Below are 19,614 nucleotides of genomic sequence, written 5' to 3'. Positions count from 1 at the left end.
CTTTTACATCTGCAAATACCCTTTCAACCTCATCTCTTTAGTTACTTTAGATAAATATTGAATTATTAAATATTTTCAGTTTTGTATTGATTGCATTCAATATATTTTTCAGTTATATAGAGATACAGCAAATAAACACCTAAATTAAAAGTAACAATACTACTACAGTAATGTAAAGAAGCAGCGGGTGCTGCCGTGAGCTCCTCTCCCACCACAAAGCTCACAGGCTTATGTCAAACTTTATTACAGTAATGAGATAAGATGTAACTGATTACTTTAACACCTGTTTATTTAAATTAATAGCTGCTGAATTTGTCCAAAGTTTTGCAGATTTGTATGTGAGTACACTGAAAAAACTGATTTTGACCCCTAGTATTTCTTTCATAAGTTTATCTTGCTTGTTTTAATCAATTTAATCATCTAATTAAATCCTACTTATCTTTTTTTAATACATTCAAAATGTACTGTCCCTGTTTCAAATGAGTTGATTTTAATTGTGTACAGGTAACCTAAAAATATTGTGTACAATCAAAAGGCCTGCATACTGCCCTGTCTGCGCATGTGCAAGAAAATACCGCCATTTTACTATCTTCTGGCAGGGACTTTCTCCACCACGAGGAATTTAATTTTCAGCACCAGAGTTTTCTCATTTCTCGGTAAGTAAGCAGTTTATAATTATTGTTGCTTATGGTTATATCTCTAATTTAAAAAGGTGTCTGTAAAAAGTAATTCCTAAACACAATTATTATTTGTATTAACATTGTCAAGGTTATAGCAGCTAGCTTTGGCTGTACACGGCCGCATGTTAGCAACTCTTCTCTAAACTAACATAGGTCAAAAAACTCCATTAGTTTAATGTCAGTATCAAATTAATGGCTCACTAAAGGTTGGCGTTTGTCTTATTTTAATTGTTTTTCATTTACGCAGCTAAATAAGATTATAGGCTTAGCAATTATGTTTCCCACTAGTTTGAATTTTAAGCCTGCCCGGTTATTGAGTTACTCCTTACTGTTTAGCGATATTAAAATTATGCCGTCCACTTTGGTATTTCTAGAAACAAAACTTTATTAAGTAATTCCTTTTATGAGGTTGATTTGCTCCCTCACAAATAGTTAATTCAGCGATATCATGTGGCCATTTAGAAGAAACGCACATACAGGATGTAGCCATTTACTCTCTTTTTTTTTTTTTTTTTTTTTTCATTCATTTACTATCTGAAAAGAGAAAAAATAAATAAATTACTTTCAGCAAAAACGTATGTGTAATATTTGTTAGAAATGTGCGAACATTGCGTTTCTGTTGCATTTCGATGGGGTATTCATAAAGTTAGCTCGTAATGTCTCGGTGCTTTTATTTTGGTAGAGAACATTAACGTGCACTGTCATGATCCTGTCTGGAAGTTTGTCTGGACCTGTCCTCCTGTTTGGAAGCTTCGGCACGCGACTACCTCAACCTAAATGAAATAGGCACAAATGATAAACCGGAGCAAGTTAAGTCAGGTTGTATTACGGGGGTGAGGAGGGGAGGGGGGGTAATCCCCCGCAACGTTATGAGAGCATCACAACAGGTTAGTAACGCTAACACTATAAATCACGTTATAAACGGACCCGTTTGGCGACAGCCTTCCAGTGGCGGATGCTTTAAGACTACAAGGGAACCTCAGCTTCCCCTAAAATCAGTGGTCAAATATGTAGTGTTGTGTGTACATTTCATTGACTAAATATATGACAGAACACATGTATGTTTAGTTCAGAATCAGCTTCTTATAACAGGAAACTGAGAGTGACAGCGTGACGTTCTTCATTCATTACCGCAGCGTCACAGTGTTAATAAACAGTGGTGAAGTTCAGCTTCAATTGACTTCAATGGGAGAGGATTTAGGGGTTGATCCACTGCAGTCAAACTAGACGCTCATTGGATAAATGCTCGGTTATGACGCACTTAGTCCCGCCCATCGGACGCCGGGCTTCACAGGAGGTCTATGGAGCAGTGGGCTGGATCTGTCTGTTCCGGACGCTGGAATAATGGATGATGATTGGATGATCTGTCTCAGGCTAATTCAATTTTGATTGACAGCGAAATGAGCCAATCAGAGAGTATGACGTTGTAAGCACACAGGCGGGGTTTTCAAATATTTCAGTCCGTTGCTCTGTGTTGACACGGAGACTTTGCTGATCCTCTCATAGCGAATCAACTTCTGACAAACCTAGTGTCTGTTTTTGGTGTTTGTGGAGACTGTTACTGCTTGTGTTGTGAGACTTTTGACCAAACACTCACACTCCAGCGCGCAGCAGCTACGCGCGTGCGTGCGTGTGCTCGCGCGTGCGTGTGTGATAATCTACAAATAGTTGTTGACAACAAAATGTGAATTGTACTAAAATTCACATTTAAATAAACAGATACATTTTCTGAAGTAGGCAGAAAATGAGCTTCCCCTGCATGAAAGACCAGCAGCCGCCACTGCAGCCTTCACATGTTATGTCAGCTCATCAAGCTCACATTAACTTACTATTTTGCTTTTCCTGGCTGAGAGGGTAAAATAATTAAGTACTGAAGTACTGTACATATTTTAAGTAGCCTTCTACATGTATAGAATATTTTTAGTTTGTCTGCTTACAAACGTTTAACCTTTGGTACAAAAAGCACTTTGAATTGCCTTGTTGTTGAAATGTGCTATATAAATAACCTTGCCTTGCCTTGCCTTACAAAATCTATAGAGTTTGCTCATTACTTTTACTTGAATAATACAGTAAAATGCTCCAAAAAGCTTACTGTGTGCATACTAAAATAACGTAGTGTTCCTTCTTGGAGAATTTTCCTAGATCCAACTCAGAAAATGTCACATCACAGTTTAAAAACAGCAGTCTATCAATAAATGCATTACTAAATATAAAACTATACTTTTAAAAAGTAAAGATCTTGTATGTACTCTTCTTCTGCCACAGATGTTTTCAGCTTTTTGTATTGATGTTATTGCACAATGAATGTGCTAATTTATGCTGTAACAAATGTATGTGTTGACCTGATTTAATTTGTGCTTTATTTCTTTCAACATTGCATACACTTTACTCATTTCATGTTGCAGGTTTCCTTGTCTATGCTCTAGTTGACGTTTGTGTGCTGAAAGGTTGAGGCTTACCATTTGGGGACTTCATATTGTTTTGGGAAGTGCATTTTACAATCAAACTCTTGACAGTAAGTGATCATATTTGTTTTCTCAATGCAAAAACTAATTCTAATAACTCATGTTAGGATGGTGTTACTCATCATTTTAACATTTCTATGGATTGTTATTCTGTTTACTTCTTGTATGAGATTATTAAGGCCCTGTGTCCACCTAGTGTTTTGTTGAACACCAGCATCTTTTTCTCTTTTCAATGAAGAGAAAGCATTTGCCCACTTCCTCCTTCCCCTGTGTGTAATCAGAGCATTAAAAGAGGGGCCGTCATCATTATTAACATCATAATTAATTATTATCAATCTCATTAGACATAGTAGTAGAACATACTTCCTATTTGATGCTCATAGTTAAGGAAAAAAAAAATCTCAGATATAAAACATGCCATAAAAACAGTGGGGTAGTGCTGGTTATACAACATACAGAATTGTGGTTATACAGCGCCTTTTGTTCCTCAGTGCACAAACGCTGAGTATTACCTGGTGTTTTTACACTTGCAAAACTGCTAGGTGGACACACAATCTTAGCCATTACTTAAAAAAAAATCATAGCTTGTATCTTTTTTAATGTTCAAAGTTGATGCAGATGGCCATGCCCCTAATGTGACAACATAACTAATGTTTTCCCTACTCCACCCCTCCTTTTTTCTCTTTGTTTGTCTAGTTAATGTGGCAGTGTAAAAACTGTGGCATTGAAGTGTCTCGGCGTACAGAACTTCTTCAACATTATAGACTAAAACATAGTCATTTTGGGCGCAGGCATCAAATTAAGTGTATACACCCTGATTGTCCATGCATTTTTAAAGCTTGGAATTCACTTTTGACACACTTGTCAAGGAGTCACACCAATAACTTAAAGCACACAGAGTCATTCACTACATTTACCTGTCAGCTATGTGGCTGTAGGGAACTTGGATCAGAGTATAAATATTTTGTCCACATAGGCCATCATCTGAAAAACAACGAGACCGTGACATGTGTGTTTAAAGGCTGTGAATACAAAACCAACGTATACAGTACCTTCAAGTCCCACAAAAGTCGGAAGCACAGCTTACATTCGTTGGCAGATTTTAAGGAAAATGTAGTACAAGGAATATGTGTTGCTGAAACTGGAGAGTCTTCTGTTTCAGACAAAGAATTTTGTGACGACAGTCTGTCTGATGATGTGGGTTATGTTACTTCAAATGATCAACTAGATGTAGTAGAACACAAAATTGCTGCAGTATTATTAAAACTTGAGAATATATTTCATGTACCAAGTGCAGCAATTGATGAATTGCTGGATGAATTTCAGTATTTGTTGAGCACAGCATCTTCGTGTAGCACAGAGAAAGTAATTTATGACACACTGTTCAGTCATAATCTTCAATTAGACCAGACAGTAGTTGAAGAACTTACATCTACTCTGTGTACATCTAATCCTGTATACAAGTCAATTGGTAAGGGCTGTCCTTTGGCAACATCATTTAAGCGCAAGAAGTACTACAGAGACAATTTTAAAGTAGTTGAACCAATAGAATATATTTTGGACCACAAAGATAAAAGAACATTACAGTATGTTCCACTACTAAAGTTCTTGCAAGAGCTCTTCACAACTGGTCAAATTCTAAATAGAGCTTTAGATAGCCACCTTGTGTCCGAGGTTAATGTTAATGAGGGCAAATATAAGTCTTTTCGAGACGGCTTGTTTTTTAAAAACAACCTTTTTTTGTCAGGGGGTGAGTTGCGAGTTTTGTTAAATTTATATATTGATGATTTTGAGATTTGCAATCCACTTGGCACGTCTCGTAAAAAACACAAGATCTGTTCCATTTATTGGAATTTCAGTAACTTGCCGCCAGGTTGCCATTCTTCATTGTCATCTATTTATTTAGCCTTACTTTGTAGGTCTGATGACGTGAAAAAGTATGGTTATGAGAAGGTCTTAGAGCCCTTATTAAGGGATCTAGTCATTTTAGAAAATCAAGGCATTTTCATTGAACAGCTTGGAGACTTTGTTAAAGGAACAATCCAGTGTGTAGTGGCAGACAACTTAGGCGCACATGGAATTGCTGGTTTTATTGAAAGTTTCTCAGCTCAATACATGTGCCGGTTTTGTCATGCACAGAGGTCTGAAATTCAGGAGAAAGAAGTGAGTTCAGGTGCGTTTACCCTCCGCAGCAAGGACATGCATGAAATGCATGTCAGATCAGCTCTGGACAGTGCACAACCGTGCCATGGTGTAAAAAGGAAGTGTGTTTTGTCTGCACACCTCTCTCATTTCAACGTCTGCACTGGCTACCCCCCTGATGTTGCACATGACCTTCTTGAAGGCATAGTGCCATTTGAGTTGGCACACTGCCTCAACTTGTTGATCACAAAAAAATATTTCACACTTGAGAGTCTTAATGAGTCCATTCAGAAATTCCCCTTCAAGTGGACAGACAAGAGTAATTGTCCTCACACCATTCCTCGGACATTCATGTCGAACAAAAGTATTGGAGGAAATGCCCATGAAAATTGGAGCCTTTTGCGGTTTCTTCCATTTTTCATTGGACAGCGAGTGCCTCTTGATGAGCCAGCTTGGCAGGTCATTTTGGACCTTAAAGATCTTGTTGAACTAGCTGTAGCACCAGAACACACAACACAATCCATTGCTTTCCTTGAAGCAAAGATTTGTGATCACAGATACCGGCTAAAAGAGGTGTTTCCAGCAATGAAGCTTTTGCCTAAACATCATTTTGTGGAACATTACCCACAGATGATCAGATTTTTTGGTCCACTTGTTGGATTGTGGACGTTACGATTTGAGGCAAAACACAGTTTTTTTAAGAAGGTTGTGCGCCATACACACTGCTTTAAAAACATACTTTTGTCCCTGGCAGTGAAACATCAGTTCATGATGGCATATCACTTGGAGTCAGCCACAACTGGAGAGTCTGGCCTCACTGTCTCAACTGTGTCAACTGTCTCTGTAGACATTTTGCATCAGGATGTGCAGAGAGTTCTGCATCTAAAATACCCTGATATCCCTCACATTCAGCTCACAAAGAATGCATCTGTTAATGGTGTTAACTACAGGGAAGGTATGATTGTTGTTCATGGCTCAATTGGTGGTCTGCCAGAGTTTGCAGAGGTTATCCAGATGATTGTAGTGGACAACAGACTGAGCTTTATTGTGAAGGAACTTAGTGCATGGTATAGGGAGCATTTTAGGGCTTTTGAGTTATGTCCTAGATCACAAGTCTGCCTCGTCCAACTTGGTGCCTTAGTAGACCAGTACCCCTTGGCAGACTACAGGATCGGAGGCCAACGAATGGTGACACTCAAAAGATTCATAAACATACAAGGTTTGATTATGGTAATTTGTATGTTGTTCATGTGTTTAATGGATTGATCAACTAATCAATTAGTTGGTCAATAAACATGGTAACAAGAGGGATGCCTCACATTTCTTAAGAGCATACATTTTTTATATATATATATATATATTCTCACAGCAATGGAAAACAGAGAATCTTCTTTAGGAATGATGTATCCAGTGCTCTGATACTTCTACTAACTTACCCTCATGTTGCCATCAATAATAAAAATGTTCATGTTATGGACAACACATTAGAAATGTAAACCACAAATGAATGTTTAAGTTGTTCCTGTTACACTATCGTGTTCAAAGAAAGAACTACCACACAAACTAAGTAAAGACAAACAAAACAACTGGTACAATTCAGTGTTTTGTTTTTCTAACAATTATAGTCATTAATTACAGGTAAGTTACTGTGTGGCAGTGTCTTTCTATGCTACTTGGTTCACCATATAAAGTAGCTATTAGGGATGCCCTGATTTTTTTTTGTTCAGCCTATGCCAGTCATGTATGACTTCTGTTATAGAGGGTGGATTAACAGTTTGTCAGGCTACATATATTTTGTCGTAACCTAAAAGTAATTTTACTGACTGGACCTTGTTAAGTAAGCTCAATAGCTTTTACTCTGCTGGTTCCAACATGAATTTTATCTGTGGATAACAATTTTTTATTTAATGACTTATTATAATGTTTGGGGGATTTTACCACAGCTGCATTGGTTTCGGATGACAGACCAGCAGCTGCAGCAGTAGCTGACAAATTGACAAAGTTTTCAAGCCAAAAGTCAAAGGTGCTGATTTTTAGTTTAATTTAAAACACAATGCTGATGTACTTAATACTACTTTTAGTCTAATCTCATACATAATGCTTCTCTCAGCCGCAGACACCAGACTGTTAAGCAAAGGTTATTGGATAAGTGACTGTAAGCATTTTTTTATGCTGATTGGCTGAGCGATCAATCAGGGTATCTCTAGTAGGTATACAATACTTCATTAATGACAGTACACAATTTTAAGGTATTGTGTTTTTGTTTTGTCTCAATATGTAGATTGAAGAATGGCACATCCAAAATTGAGAGTCATTGTAGAGGACAATGACTACAGAAGACTTGATCTCCCTTCAGGAATGCCAGAAACTTTGACAGAGTTACACAACACAATCCGCGAAGCATTTGGAGTTGAACATGATTTTAACATTCAGTTTATGGATCCTGACTTCAACAACGATTTTATGAACCTTACCACAGTACAAGACCTTCAGGACAGGGGGACTATCAAGCTGGTGTACATGCAAAATGTTGTGGGTGTGAGTCCAGTTTCTTCACTGAGGAGTACCCCCAGCACTTCTTTGTCATCTGAAACACTAGTAAGCAGCCAAAGCTCTCCTTGTGCGTCCTCAATCCATGCATCATCAACAGACTCTGACAGCACCATCATCCTGAAACATTCAGACAGTGAACTAAGAGAACGTGCATGGCCACGGAACTTCCCTATTCCTCGCTTTTCTTACAATGTTGAAATGCAACTTCAGCAGGGAAATGAGAGCTTCAGAGACACTGGAAATCAACTGAAGATTGCTCCTGGACTTAAGTCTGAAATCTTAGAGAAACTAGCAGAGGAGATCTTCCTGTATACAGCATATCCACAAAACTATCAAATCGATGATGTAGCAGGGGCACTCATCAAGAAATTTCCTTGTCTGAAGGAACAGTCAGCAACTGGTTACTATTCATGGATGATTAGCTTAAAGTATAAAATGGCCAATTACAGGACAAAGATGAGAATAATTGGCTGCCCCGAAGTGACTGTAAATGCCTTAAAAAACAAATCCAGTGATGAATGCCTTCCAGCAAAAAATGTAAAGAAGCCTAAAAAGGCTGAAGTCAACTTCTTTCCTTCACACCCTGCTGGCGAAACAGATGAAAGCCTTGAAAAGGTTCGACTAGAGCTGCTGGTTGATATCAGACAACGAAACACTGCATCACGTGTCAGAGAGAAGATGTCAAAAACTTTCTCCTACAGAAGAAAAGAAGTGGTGCAGGAAAAGCCAACTGCTGGAGAGGTCAAAACCAGGTGGCCTGCTCTTTTCCACATCAGTGAGGTAGGCATTTACTGCACATCACTTAATTTGTGTCTACTTTAGAGCAGAACCTCCTAAATTAACATCTTATTTACTATACCCTGCCCCTTGATGCAAAGAAAAATACTTACATTTTGGGAAAGTCTTTCTCTTTCTTTCACTGTATCATGTTTATGTAGCATACATGAGCTTGATCAGAACCCCTGCCTGCTTTGGCTGATTTGATTTAGATTGCTTACCCTACCCTTAGTTTATCGGACAATGTTTGAAAACACTGAACACAAACATTCATGCTATCAAAAATTGGCTTGTTTAATGAGGAAGTCAATATAAGAATGGATTTTACAATATTACAATAGCTGAAATATATTATCACACTGATAACTGAAGACAACATTGCTGTTTGTCCTATCTTCATTTTTTGTTTTACAGTTAAATGCTGAATTCCAGAGAATAACAACATTACCTCTCGAAACAACATTTATGGCCCAGTTGGATAAGCACCTACCCCAGCTGAAATCTGTTTTTCAGAAAAAGGGAGCTCAGGTTGGCCAGAAACTTGCCCAACATCTGGAAGTCTTGCAAGAGGTAAATATGTGAACACAATTTTGGAATATCAATAGTCTTATACACTAAAGGATGAAAGGGAGGTGACGTGGCCCTTCATCTTTGAAACTTGAGAATCTGAAAAAAGGGGGCATCCCTAATACATTTTTCAAGTCACATGTATTTATTTTTTTAAGCCAACATGGGTTGTGAATATGTAACGTGTACACTGTACATTATCTGGAGGTATAGATGCATCAAGAAGAATTTTAATAATTTCAGCCTAATCTTTTCATTCAGGAGACAAGTGACATCAATCTGAGAAGAGAAGCAGTCCTCAAGGGACTTTGCATATACCTTGGAGAAGATGATGCTCATCTGATAAAGGAGTATATGGTGAGGTATTGTTTTTGCATTTGTCTGTCTTGTGTCCTCACATGTCTTTTAGCTATTATTATATTATATTATAGCTATAATATAATATATATTATATAATATTATATTATTATATATAACTATTATCTCAACTACATTAAACGTCAACAGCACGACAGTGGCAGCTGTAGCTAAAGGCACAGAGCTGAACAACAGAATTTAATCTCTGAGGGACCAGTGCCAGATGATGTGTGTTCAACAAACTTAAAGCAGCAACTGCGCAGTAAATAAAGATTAGACCGCATACTTGGCTATACCTGTTTGCTAAAAGTAAACCAAGGAAATTAATTTTATTTAATTTAAATAAAATGGCTCATCCCATTGAACTTTAGTGTTATCATTATTCGTAGTAGTAAGTATATACACCTATGTTAGGTTGGAAGCATGTGTATGTGAAAATCCTTACTTTTGACCATTTCCTATGCTTCAAGTTTTTTTTTTGAAGGTTCGTCATAACCTTACAATGACATTAAAGAAAATATTTCAGTCTGTTTTACAGAATTACACTGTTTCAGGGCAGTGTAGGAAACATGCAGTTTCTGTTCAGCTGTTTCGCTCTTTCTACTACATTTTTGCCAAGTTTAGTTACCGATCTTGCTCACTGGTGTGAAGTCAGCCTAACGCAGTAATTGTATAAGGGGAGGCGGCTTCACTGGCAGTAATAACGGCATGTATGTGCCAAAGCCTCAGTCAGATAATAGCGCCATCTTTTGGGTAAGATACTATACCACAACTAAATAGCAGTGTATAGGAAACAAATAAGTCTATTTATATTATGCTTTGTGTGGGTCACTGACAATAAAGGTAAAAGCACAACCTAATATAGGTAACATAAGGCCAACTGCGCAATAGTTAAATCAAAGAGAAACTTTTCCTGACAAATGTAAAGCCTTTTATTTATGCCCAGTCATAATAAATGTTTTCTTTTGTTTACTTTTTCTCAAAATATACAGGACATCGAAGGAGATGACATCCTGAAAGACATAAAGAAATCTCCTATGGGCATTTATGTCATCAACAAGGAGGGAGGACGGCCGAGACATTTTGATGACATTGGCATTCATGTTGAGGGAGAAATTCTTCTAGACAACATTGGATCTGAAGCTCAAGCCTGCGCAATGATGCTTGGAGTCATTTATGCTCTAAACATGACTTACCCAAAAGAGCTAAGATACTACTACGAGTTCATCCAGAAGGTACTGATGCAGATGGAAAGGGGAAAGCTGTCACCCAGAGTTCTTGGACTACGGAACAAAATGATTGCTGGAGGACTGTAGGAGTGCTAAAGCCACACTCTACATGTAATGCACAGTACATGTTTTTTGGGTCGGGGGGTCAAGAGAACATTCACTCTGAAGTCAAATGCATCGCTAAATGTTGGATGTTAAAAATAAATATTCCTGGACTGTTATTCGGATGTGAGAGGACAGGATCCTCTTATAATGTTCAATGTTAACAACAAATATTGCAGGACTGTCTTTTAATTTGGTTGTGAAATAACACATGTTGAGGTCCAATACATCTAAATGTTGAACATGATGTTAAACACAAATATGCCCATGAGAACATTTGCAAACTAGTCCTAGCATCTGTTTAAAAAGTTTGGTGTTGACCCCCATTAAGGGAACGTTCACTTATACATATCCAGAATATGTTTCAGTTTAAAAACAACTAAATCAGTAAGAGCATGTTCATTTCAGAGGAACAGATCAAAGAAAACCCTTTCTGTTGGACAGCCACACACCCGGATTGTTAATTTTGTTATTAAAGATGCATTATGTCCTGTATTGAAGGATTGCAAACAGCTCAAAAGAGACCGGAAGAAAAGAACAAAGGAGCCTGTTCTTTTATTACACTGAAGAAACTAAGTAGAAGCTTGTTGTCGTTCATTTATATTTGAGTGAGACTATACAGTCTGGTCAATTTAGAATTTCTTTTGTCTCTTTTTTTTTGTGTTAATCCAGCTTTTTTTTTTAATTTTATTTATACTTAGTTATGCTTACTTATTGCTCTTTTTGTGGCATTTTTGGGTCATGACAGAATCACAATATAGTGTCTACTGTCCTCCACTGTGGTCTAAGTTCATGTTTGGTATGAAAACTGATACTTTCTTTTTTATATATTCAAAAGGTTATGTGCTGCATTGTATGTTCATGCAGTGAGCATTTAATTCAGTGTGCCTGCAATGGCTGGTTAATGTGGAAATGTTGATGCATATACATTTCATGTAATAAATACAAAATAATTGATTACATTTGGCTTGCTTTATTGAATCAAAGTAAAGACAATATTCTTAACATTTTTAAGTAGATTGAATTAAATTTTATTATGTTTAAATTAAATAATTTAATTGACCTGAATCTACAAAAACAAATTATTAAAAGTAGTTAAGGGAACATAATTTATTTTAGTTCACTGAACATAATTTTAGTTGGACATTTGAGTTGGAAAAGCTTAAACTAATTGAGCTAAAACTACATATTTAATTTATCTGAAATACATTAAAAACATTGAGTTGAATGAATTTAAAAAATACATCTGGATTTAGACAAATTTGTTTCGTGCAACTGCTAAAATTAATAAAATTAAGTTCATTCAACTGAACATTTTTTTCAGTGTACTACTAAAAAAATAAATGCTTGGCTTTTTGTGGGTTTTTTTAAGGTGAACGAAGAGTTCTTGCTGATAACTACAAAGCCTCTGTATTCAAAGTTCCTGGCCCAGTTGGACCATTTCTCAGAGAAGCTGCTACAGATTTTCCAAAGCAAAGGTGGAGTGAAGGGACAGAAAATAAAGAGCATCCTGGCGATTAAAGATACGGTCAGCCAAAGTGTGTCCTCCAATGCCTGGCCATATACCTCAATGAACTCTCTCTTCAAGGAATATTTGGTGAGTTTATCAGTAGTTTTTAATTTTTTTGTGACACTGTTTTACACAGTGATTTCCCTAAACGATTGACTTAGAATCAGCAGTCTAATATTAATGAAAATTTCCCTAAAGTGTTAATTGATTTATATATACGCTCAGCAGTACCCAATAAATTAATTTACACACACTAAGGGGCGGATTCACAAACATCTGAAATAAAGGGTGATAATTACTAAATCCTTTAGTGACCAGTTTCCTCACCTGCTGCGCGGAATTCCCTAAGATTGCAGCAATGATTAGTTCACGAGCAGAAGTGGTGCAGACCACCCTGTTCAAATGAGCATTTTTCTCGTACATTGTGGAGACGTGAGTGCACATGCACACAATTAAATTTGAGGAAGTTAAATTTGCTGCTGCATAAACACTTTCTAATGTTTATTGTATATTTCAATAGGTTTTTTATCGTGATCGAACCGTAGCACCCTGAATCGTCATTGAATTGAATCATAAGGTACCTTAGATGCCACACCCCTATGAAATATATTAATTTCCAATATGATATGGAACTCCAGTAATGCTGTGATATTTAGTGAGTACTGAGGACTTCACTCAACAAACCCACATTGCTCCTTGAAGCAGAAATAGGACCAAGGTGATAAATTTCTGATAATGGGCCAAGACAACTCCCAGTTCAGTAAAGAAAGCTCTTGACTTCTGGTTGTGTGGGTTCCAAACCTGGGGACCCAACTTCCACAAAGAGTTGATATTAACATGGGTTAAAAAATGAGAAAGTAGTAGCTTATAACATTAATATCTCTCTTTTACGGCCTCCACTGCTGAGGATGCAGAGAACAACATTTCCACCACAGTTATGGGCATTTCCACCTTCTGAAGAGATAACTATCCGGAGCCAGATGACATTGTGGTTGTGATTGAGGGTGTCAAAGTCCTCACCAATGTAGAAAGTGTAATAATAGCATTCATTGCACTGCTAATTTATGCCCTGGATCTCAGTTTTCCAGATAACTTCAATTACACGATGGAGTAAAATCCTGCTAAACCTGGACAGTCACAGACTCAACACTAAAATACAGCAGCTGAAAATCAAGCTTTTTATGTAGCAGGATGAATAGGTTGGAATGTTTACTAGTTTTAGGTTGGATTGAACTTTACATCATCTGAACTGAGCCTAACCTGTGAACTGATTAAATGGAATCAGAACTACCTACACTGACTCAACAGGCCTGTTGTCTGCCTCAGGACCATTTAGTTTTATTTTTTCAGACTGTTCTGTGTTTGTAAATTGTTTTATTGGCTGAGCAATTTGAACTTTGTTTTGTAAAATGTGAAAACACTGAATTTTGCGATGGTTAGATTTGATGGTTATCCACTGGGAATGCAGCAGTGTTCTGTAAAAGCTTGTCACTGATGTTTTACTGCCTGGAGCACTCTGGTAGATCTTAAATAAGGCTGCTTTTAAAAAATGTGACGTTGATGCACCTTTTAGTGGATTTCTAATTTTTGTTATTATACGTATATATTTTTATAGTATTTCAACTTTACTACTTGTTGGCCTGAATTATGCACATTTGTTTTTCAATTGTGGGGTCAAACCTAATTGTTTAGAGACTAAAAAGCATCCACCATCACTTTTTACAACTCTGGAGGATTTAAAATTCTTGGCTATTTCACTGTTGTGGCTGTTTTAGATACTTTTAAGGTACTTGAAAAGCGTGTTGGTCCTGTTGAGCTTTTATAACTTATAAATAAAACACCTCAATCTGGTTTTTTGTCATGTTTCCTAATGGGGTATTTAAGAAATAATAATAATAATTTGACCTAATATTAATTTCAAATAATTATATTTATTTGGCTTGAAAGTACATAAATAAATTTAATTTATTGAATGTAAATACTTTGCTCCAACACTGTATGAAAATAATAAGTAGGATTGACTCAATTAATAATTAGTAATTGTGTTATATTAAATTAATTAATTTAACATAAGAAAAGTTACAAATTTGAGTTGGACAAACTTAATTAGATTATACTGCATTGACATACTTGTTTTGAGTTGGGGCTAAGTATGTGTTTTGGATGGAAATCCTGCCACAATTCAATTGAGTTAATCCAAAGAGTTGTTTTTTTGAGTGTAGAAAATGTTTTTTCTTTGCAATGTATTAATAAAGAGCTGTATTACTGTTGTAAAATATGACATTTTTTTTTTAGCATTTTGTCACAATGGGGGGCCCTGAGACTTTTTCATTTTTCTAAGAATCGTACAGCAGAAAACGTTTGTAACCACTGCCTTCATTGATAAGTGCAGGTTGTGCTATTTTTGAAAAAGACGTGTTGTAAAGACTAATGTTAGAGATGTGCGCTCATCTTGAAATAATTCTACATTTTGAAGCACTGAATGAGTCCCACTCCGACACTGAATGCAGACTTGAGCTGTGCTGGCAGTGTGTTTCGCTTCTTAAAGGAAAAAGAGAGTACAGTTTATCTGAGGTGTCAACATGGTCAACCACTCATTAATCTACAATCCAGGACATGCAGGGAGAAGTCAAACTGCAGCAGGTCCAGGGCGATATTTCATCAAAGTCTTCTCAGTAGATCCAGGCCTATGGCTTTAGCCTGATTTACCCAAGCTGTGACCACGCTGGCTTTTACCATTCCATCAAACTCTTCTTAGCTTGGATCTCCCCGGGTGATCCAATCAGCTGACAGTGTTTTGTTTAAGTCCTCGTCTTCATAAGACCCACGAGATCGATCACAGGGATCTATTCTCCCGTCTAGACTTAAGCCCCTTTTTTGCGCTCCTGCAATTACGCGCTTCTCTCCAATGCGTATTCTCTGGTCCAGGCTGCTGACACGCCCACCGCGCGTAAGGAGCCAAAAACGTGTATGTGTGAATGAAGGCGGGCTGAAGGAAAGGAGGCAGTGATGTTTTTTGGGCTGTCTAAAAATCACGGAAAATTGTAAATGTCACTGAAATCCGTGAAAATTATAAAATTCACTTTTAATTTGAAACGCCTTCATTGATAAACAATATAGCAGGTTGATTTGATCAGATCATTGATCAGATTATTGCAGTGTGACTGAGGATCGGTCGCATTCTGTCAAAGTCCCAGTTAAAATCTCCCTCCTTGATCATCATTATCATCATCATTATCATCATCATAACTGTAAAACATGACAGAGTTAGATGATGTAGATATGAGGAAACAACATGGCCACAGAGCGTCCTGCTTTAATACAGAGGGATGTTTACAGTAAGACAGAACTATTAACTTCCATAATACACAGTTTTAAATATAAATAGTTTAAAACAACCTGAGCTGAGCCTCATTAAAATATGTGTGGGAACAGTTTGTGTTCCATCCTCATCTGCATATGACAGATTGTTTCACTCTGTAGTGGATCAAACTGTGACTGTGACGCACGAGTCCATGTGGTTTCATATGTAACTAAGTCCATATTTCTAGTGCAATATAATGTTTCACCTTATGGGGGCGCTGCACTTATTCTAGGGTTAGAAGTGCGTAGGAGGAAAAGGACTTACGTACACTGGAGAATGCACGTAAAGCCAGATTTGAATGAGAACGCCCACATTTTAGGGACACTCAGGCTTTTTGGACTTACGCATATGGGAGAATAGTGTGACCTAATGATTAGAGAGTGACGGCGCATGCGCTGCAGCTTTTACGATGAATAGGCAACCAATAGAAACCAATGCTGAGACCAACAGGACATGACGTCATCTGTTACTGAGCAGTGAGAATAAAGGACAGACACGTAAAAAAAAAATAAATAAATAAAAATAAAGAAAAATAAATAAAAAAAATGTGGTTAATATTTTAAAAGTAGTAAAGGGTTAAACGGGGTGTTATTTAGTCAATGTATCACATAAAAAAACTGAAGCATGTGATCACACCCTGATCATGTGAGTTTGATAAGTTTTTAACCCCTGTCAGCATTTAATAAAAGCTGTAACTGATAATATAATATAATTTATGAGACTCAGCACTAAATGTTAAATTCAAATGAACAGAGGGAGCCGCTCAGCGGTGCTGTGCGCACTACGCCCAACACTGCAGACGCTTTAGATGCAGGTGAGCTGTGCATGTGAAAAGCGATCCTTAGTGCTCTGCCCTGTGACTGTCCCTGAACAGCCTTTCTCTCTCTCTCACTGTATTCACAGCTTTCTAATTATTAATATCTGATCAATAAATGAACATTTGTACCATGCGGTAAACAGAGGCGATGAATGCGCACGTATCCTAATATATTATTACTGATGGTTTAAACACATGGAGACTGTGATATCTAATTAAAAATATGCTACACATTACACTCGTAACAATGATTCTTTCGTAATTTCAATTTAAATTCAAAGTCTTTTTGACGCTTTTTTTTCCTTTTGTGGATCTTTATTGAGTGTTTTAAAGCGTCACTAAATGACGTTTTTCATAATGATGACGTGGTTTCATGACAGTGCGTCTGCAGCTTAAGCCAAGCCTGCTGCTCTCTTTGGATTTAAACTGAATTTCTCCAACAAAGTGTAGATTTACTTCATCATTACTTGGATCAGAGGAGACGTTTTTCAGATTCTGACCAATCACAGAGCTGCATTCCCTACTGAGAGATATTTGACCAAACCCAGAGGTGGGCTTAATTTCTATTTTTTTAACATGGACTCTGATTGGAAGCTGACGCACAAATGTTTGCCTTTTGGGTGAATGGAGGCTGTCCTCTGGTACATGAATAAATTATGTTATAAAATGCATAAATTACTAGTTTTTGACTCGTGTTGTTGTGTGTGTGTCACATATGTAGATAGCAGCTCCTTAGGCTGTGTGTGTTACAGTATTAAACCGCTACGTAGCATCTGTAGCATCACATGAAGTGACTTATCATGTTTACAATTTAATGCCGAACGAGTGTTTATTAAATAAAACAGAGTTATTAAAGAAACTCATCTACATGTGCTCATCACGGACGGATGTGATGAGTCTGTCGGTATCAACGGGTTCAGGATTAAAGAAAGATCAGCTTTGTTCTGGTTCAGGCCGTATTCTGATGGCTACGGGCTGGGTCAGGTCTAACTTTGTAGGTCTGATTAAAGCTAAAGCTAACTTCTGAGGCCTCAGTGCGCATGACAGTAACACAGAAAGTAGTGTTTTGTTTACATGGACACCACATGATTTTTGTCATTTTTACCACCTTTCTATGCCTGATTTGAAGTTTTTTAGGTGCGTTATGAATCTCATCTATTGCTGCTGCTCTCAATGACCTCCATGTTGTTGTAACTTTGATGCGGTAACACGTGCTTTCCGGCTTCATTCCGTGTTCAAAACAAAATTTGAAGCCTGCATTCAATGTGCCTCGGAAACACAGGATAGAACAAAATACTACATGAAAAAAATTCCCTGCGACCCTGAAAACAGGAACAAGCGGGTCAGACAATGGATGGATGGATGTATGGATGGATGTATGGGTGTATGGATATATGGATGGAGTAGTATGTCAGTATGAGTAGTACGTTAGTATGAGTAATACGTTAGTATGAGTAATATGTCAGTATGAGTAGTATGTTAGTATGAGTAACGTACGAGTAGTAAGTTAGTCTGAGTAGTACGTTAGTATGATTAGTACATTAGTATGAGTAGTACGTTAGTATGATTAGTATATTAGTATAATTAGTACATTAGTATGAGTACTACGTTAGTATGATTAGTACATTAGTATGAGTAGTACGTTAGTATGAGTAGTACGTTAGTATGATTAGTACGTTAGTATGATTAGTACATTAGTATGATTAGTACGTTAGTATTAGTATATTAGTATAATTAGTACATTAGTATGAGTACTACGTTAGTATGAGTAGTACGTTAGTATGAGTAGTACGTTAGTATCAGTAGTACGTTAGTATGATTAGTACATTAGTATGATTAGTACATTAGTATGATTAGTACGTTAGTATGATTAGTACATTTGTATGATTAGTACATTAGTATGATTAGTACATTAGTATGATTAGTACATTAGTATGAGTAGTACGTTAGTATGATTAGTACATTAGTATGATTAGTACATTAGTATGATTAGTACGTTAGTATGATTAGTACATTAGTATGATTAGTACATTAGTATGATTAGTACATTAGTATGAGTAGTACGTTAGTATGATTAGTATATTAGTATAATTAGTACATTAGTATAAGTAGTACGTTAGTATTTGCCATTTTTCAGCCAGCAACCTTACGTTGCCATTGGTAACCGAGGGGTTATTTGGCTAATTTCCTTTTTTCTCCACTAGCATCTGATGTCTACACCTGACTTTTTACACTGTCTGTTTGATGTGAGTCTGAGGCTGCTCAGCCAGAACAAACCTAACATAAGTTATCGCCAAAAAATGTCGGTCGTAAAGTGAGGAGACAATAGGAAGGCGACCTCTGATTCAGCTGCTAACAATGAGCGCGCTCAGAACAACACAAAACAAGCCCACCAGAGGCCATGGGCTGTGAGGAGGAAAACAACAAGCAGGGGAAAGACAATCAGTTATTTAATAGAGCCATTGGCTTCTTTATTTCACACACAAGTTGTCACAAAAAAGGTATTTTGAAAAGGTGCTGGTGGTAAAAAGACTTCAGGTCAACTTGATGGAAGAAGCTTTCCATCATTTAGGGCTCTATTCTCCCATGTGCGTACGTCCAAAAAGCTGCTCAGCGGCACTGTTTCTGGCTGTGTACTTCAGTCAGTCACTGTGTGCCACTGTGGGCTGAGCGTCCTTGAAATGTGGGTGTTCTCTTTCAAATCTGCACTAGAGCACATTCTCAAGCCTTGGGAAAACTCCATGTTTCGTGATTCCTTCAGCCTGCCTTTATTCACATTTTTGGCTCCTTACGCGCAGTGGGCGTGTCAGTGGCCTGGACCGGAGAATATGCGTTGGAGAGAAGCGCGTAACTGCAGGCGCGCAAAAAAACACTTTAGTCCAGACGGGAGAATAGAGCCCTGAATGAAGAAGGACTTGAGGATCAACATCTCACTAACTCAGGTTAGACTTTGGGAAACAAAAAGATTCAATTAAAAATGAAGAAAAGCTGTTAAATAAGAAAGTAACAGAAGACACAAATCCCACCTGGAAATTTAAGCCCCTGTAAATG

At 37.3% G+C, this 19,614-nt stretch overlaps 1 protein-coding gene across 4 annotated transcripts; it reads left to right on the top strand.

Annotated features, from left to right (window-relative positions):
- The first annotated feature begins 599 nt into the window (after positions 1 to 599).
- On the top strand, positions 600 to 11,540 carry LOC114471186 (uncharacterized). Of its 4 annotated transcripts, none has more exons than XM_028459812.1 (6): positions 600 to 656; positions 3,086 to 3,195; positions 7,569 to 8,620; positions 9,032 to 9,187; positions 9,446 to 9,541; positions 10,534 to 11,540. In XM_028459812.1, exons 3-6 carry the CDS (start codon positions 7,577 to 7,579, stop codon positions 10,855 to 10,857), a joined length of 1,620 nt encoding a protein of 539 aa, XP_028315613.1. In that variant the 5' UTR covers positions 600 to 656; positions 3,086 to 3,195; positions 7,569 to 7,576; the 3' UTR covers positions 10,858 to 11,540. The 4 variants fall into 4 exon arrangements, with proteins under 4 accessions (XP_028315613.1, XP_028315612.1, XP_028315615.1 ...); XM_028459811.1 differs by lacking the exon at positions 600 to 656 and adding an exon at positions 1,402 to 1,567; XM_028459814.1 differs by lacking the exons at positions 600 to 656; positions 3,086 to 3,195 and adding an exon at positions 1,402 to 1,567.
- Positions 11,541 to 19,614: the final 8,074 nt, after the last annotated feature.

This window comes from Gouania willdenowi, chromosome 10 (genome assembly GCF_900634775.1).
Source record: "Gouania willdenowi chromosome 10, fGouWil2.1, whole genome shotgun sequence".
Classification (NCBI taxonomy): Eukaryota; Metazoa; Chordata; class Actinopteri; order Blenniiformes; family Gobiesocidae; genus Gouania; species Gouania willdenowi.
The sequence above is the reverse complement of the archived record's forward strand: the minus strand, read 5'-3'. Positions and strand labels throughout refer to the sequence as shown.

What these genes read in the sequence shown, in the direction of transcription:
- LOC114471186 (XM_028459812.1), top strand. Translation starts at nt 7,577, where the DNA reads ATGGCACATCCAAAATTGAGAGTCATTGTAGAGGACAATGACTACAGA. An exon ending in ATCTGGAAGTCTTGCAAGAG is followed by an intron (nt 9,188 to 9,445) that starts GTAAATATGTGA and finishes CTTTTCATTCAG; the next exon opens with GAGACAAGTGACATCAATCT. An exon ending in ATCTGATAAAGGAGTATATG is followed by an intron (nt 9,542 to 10,533) that starts GTGAGGTATTGT and finishes CAAAATATACAG; the next exon opens with GACATCGAAGGAGATGACAT.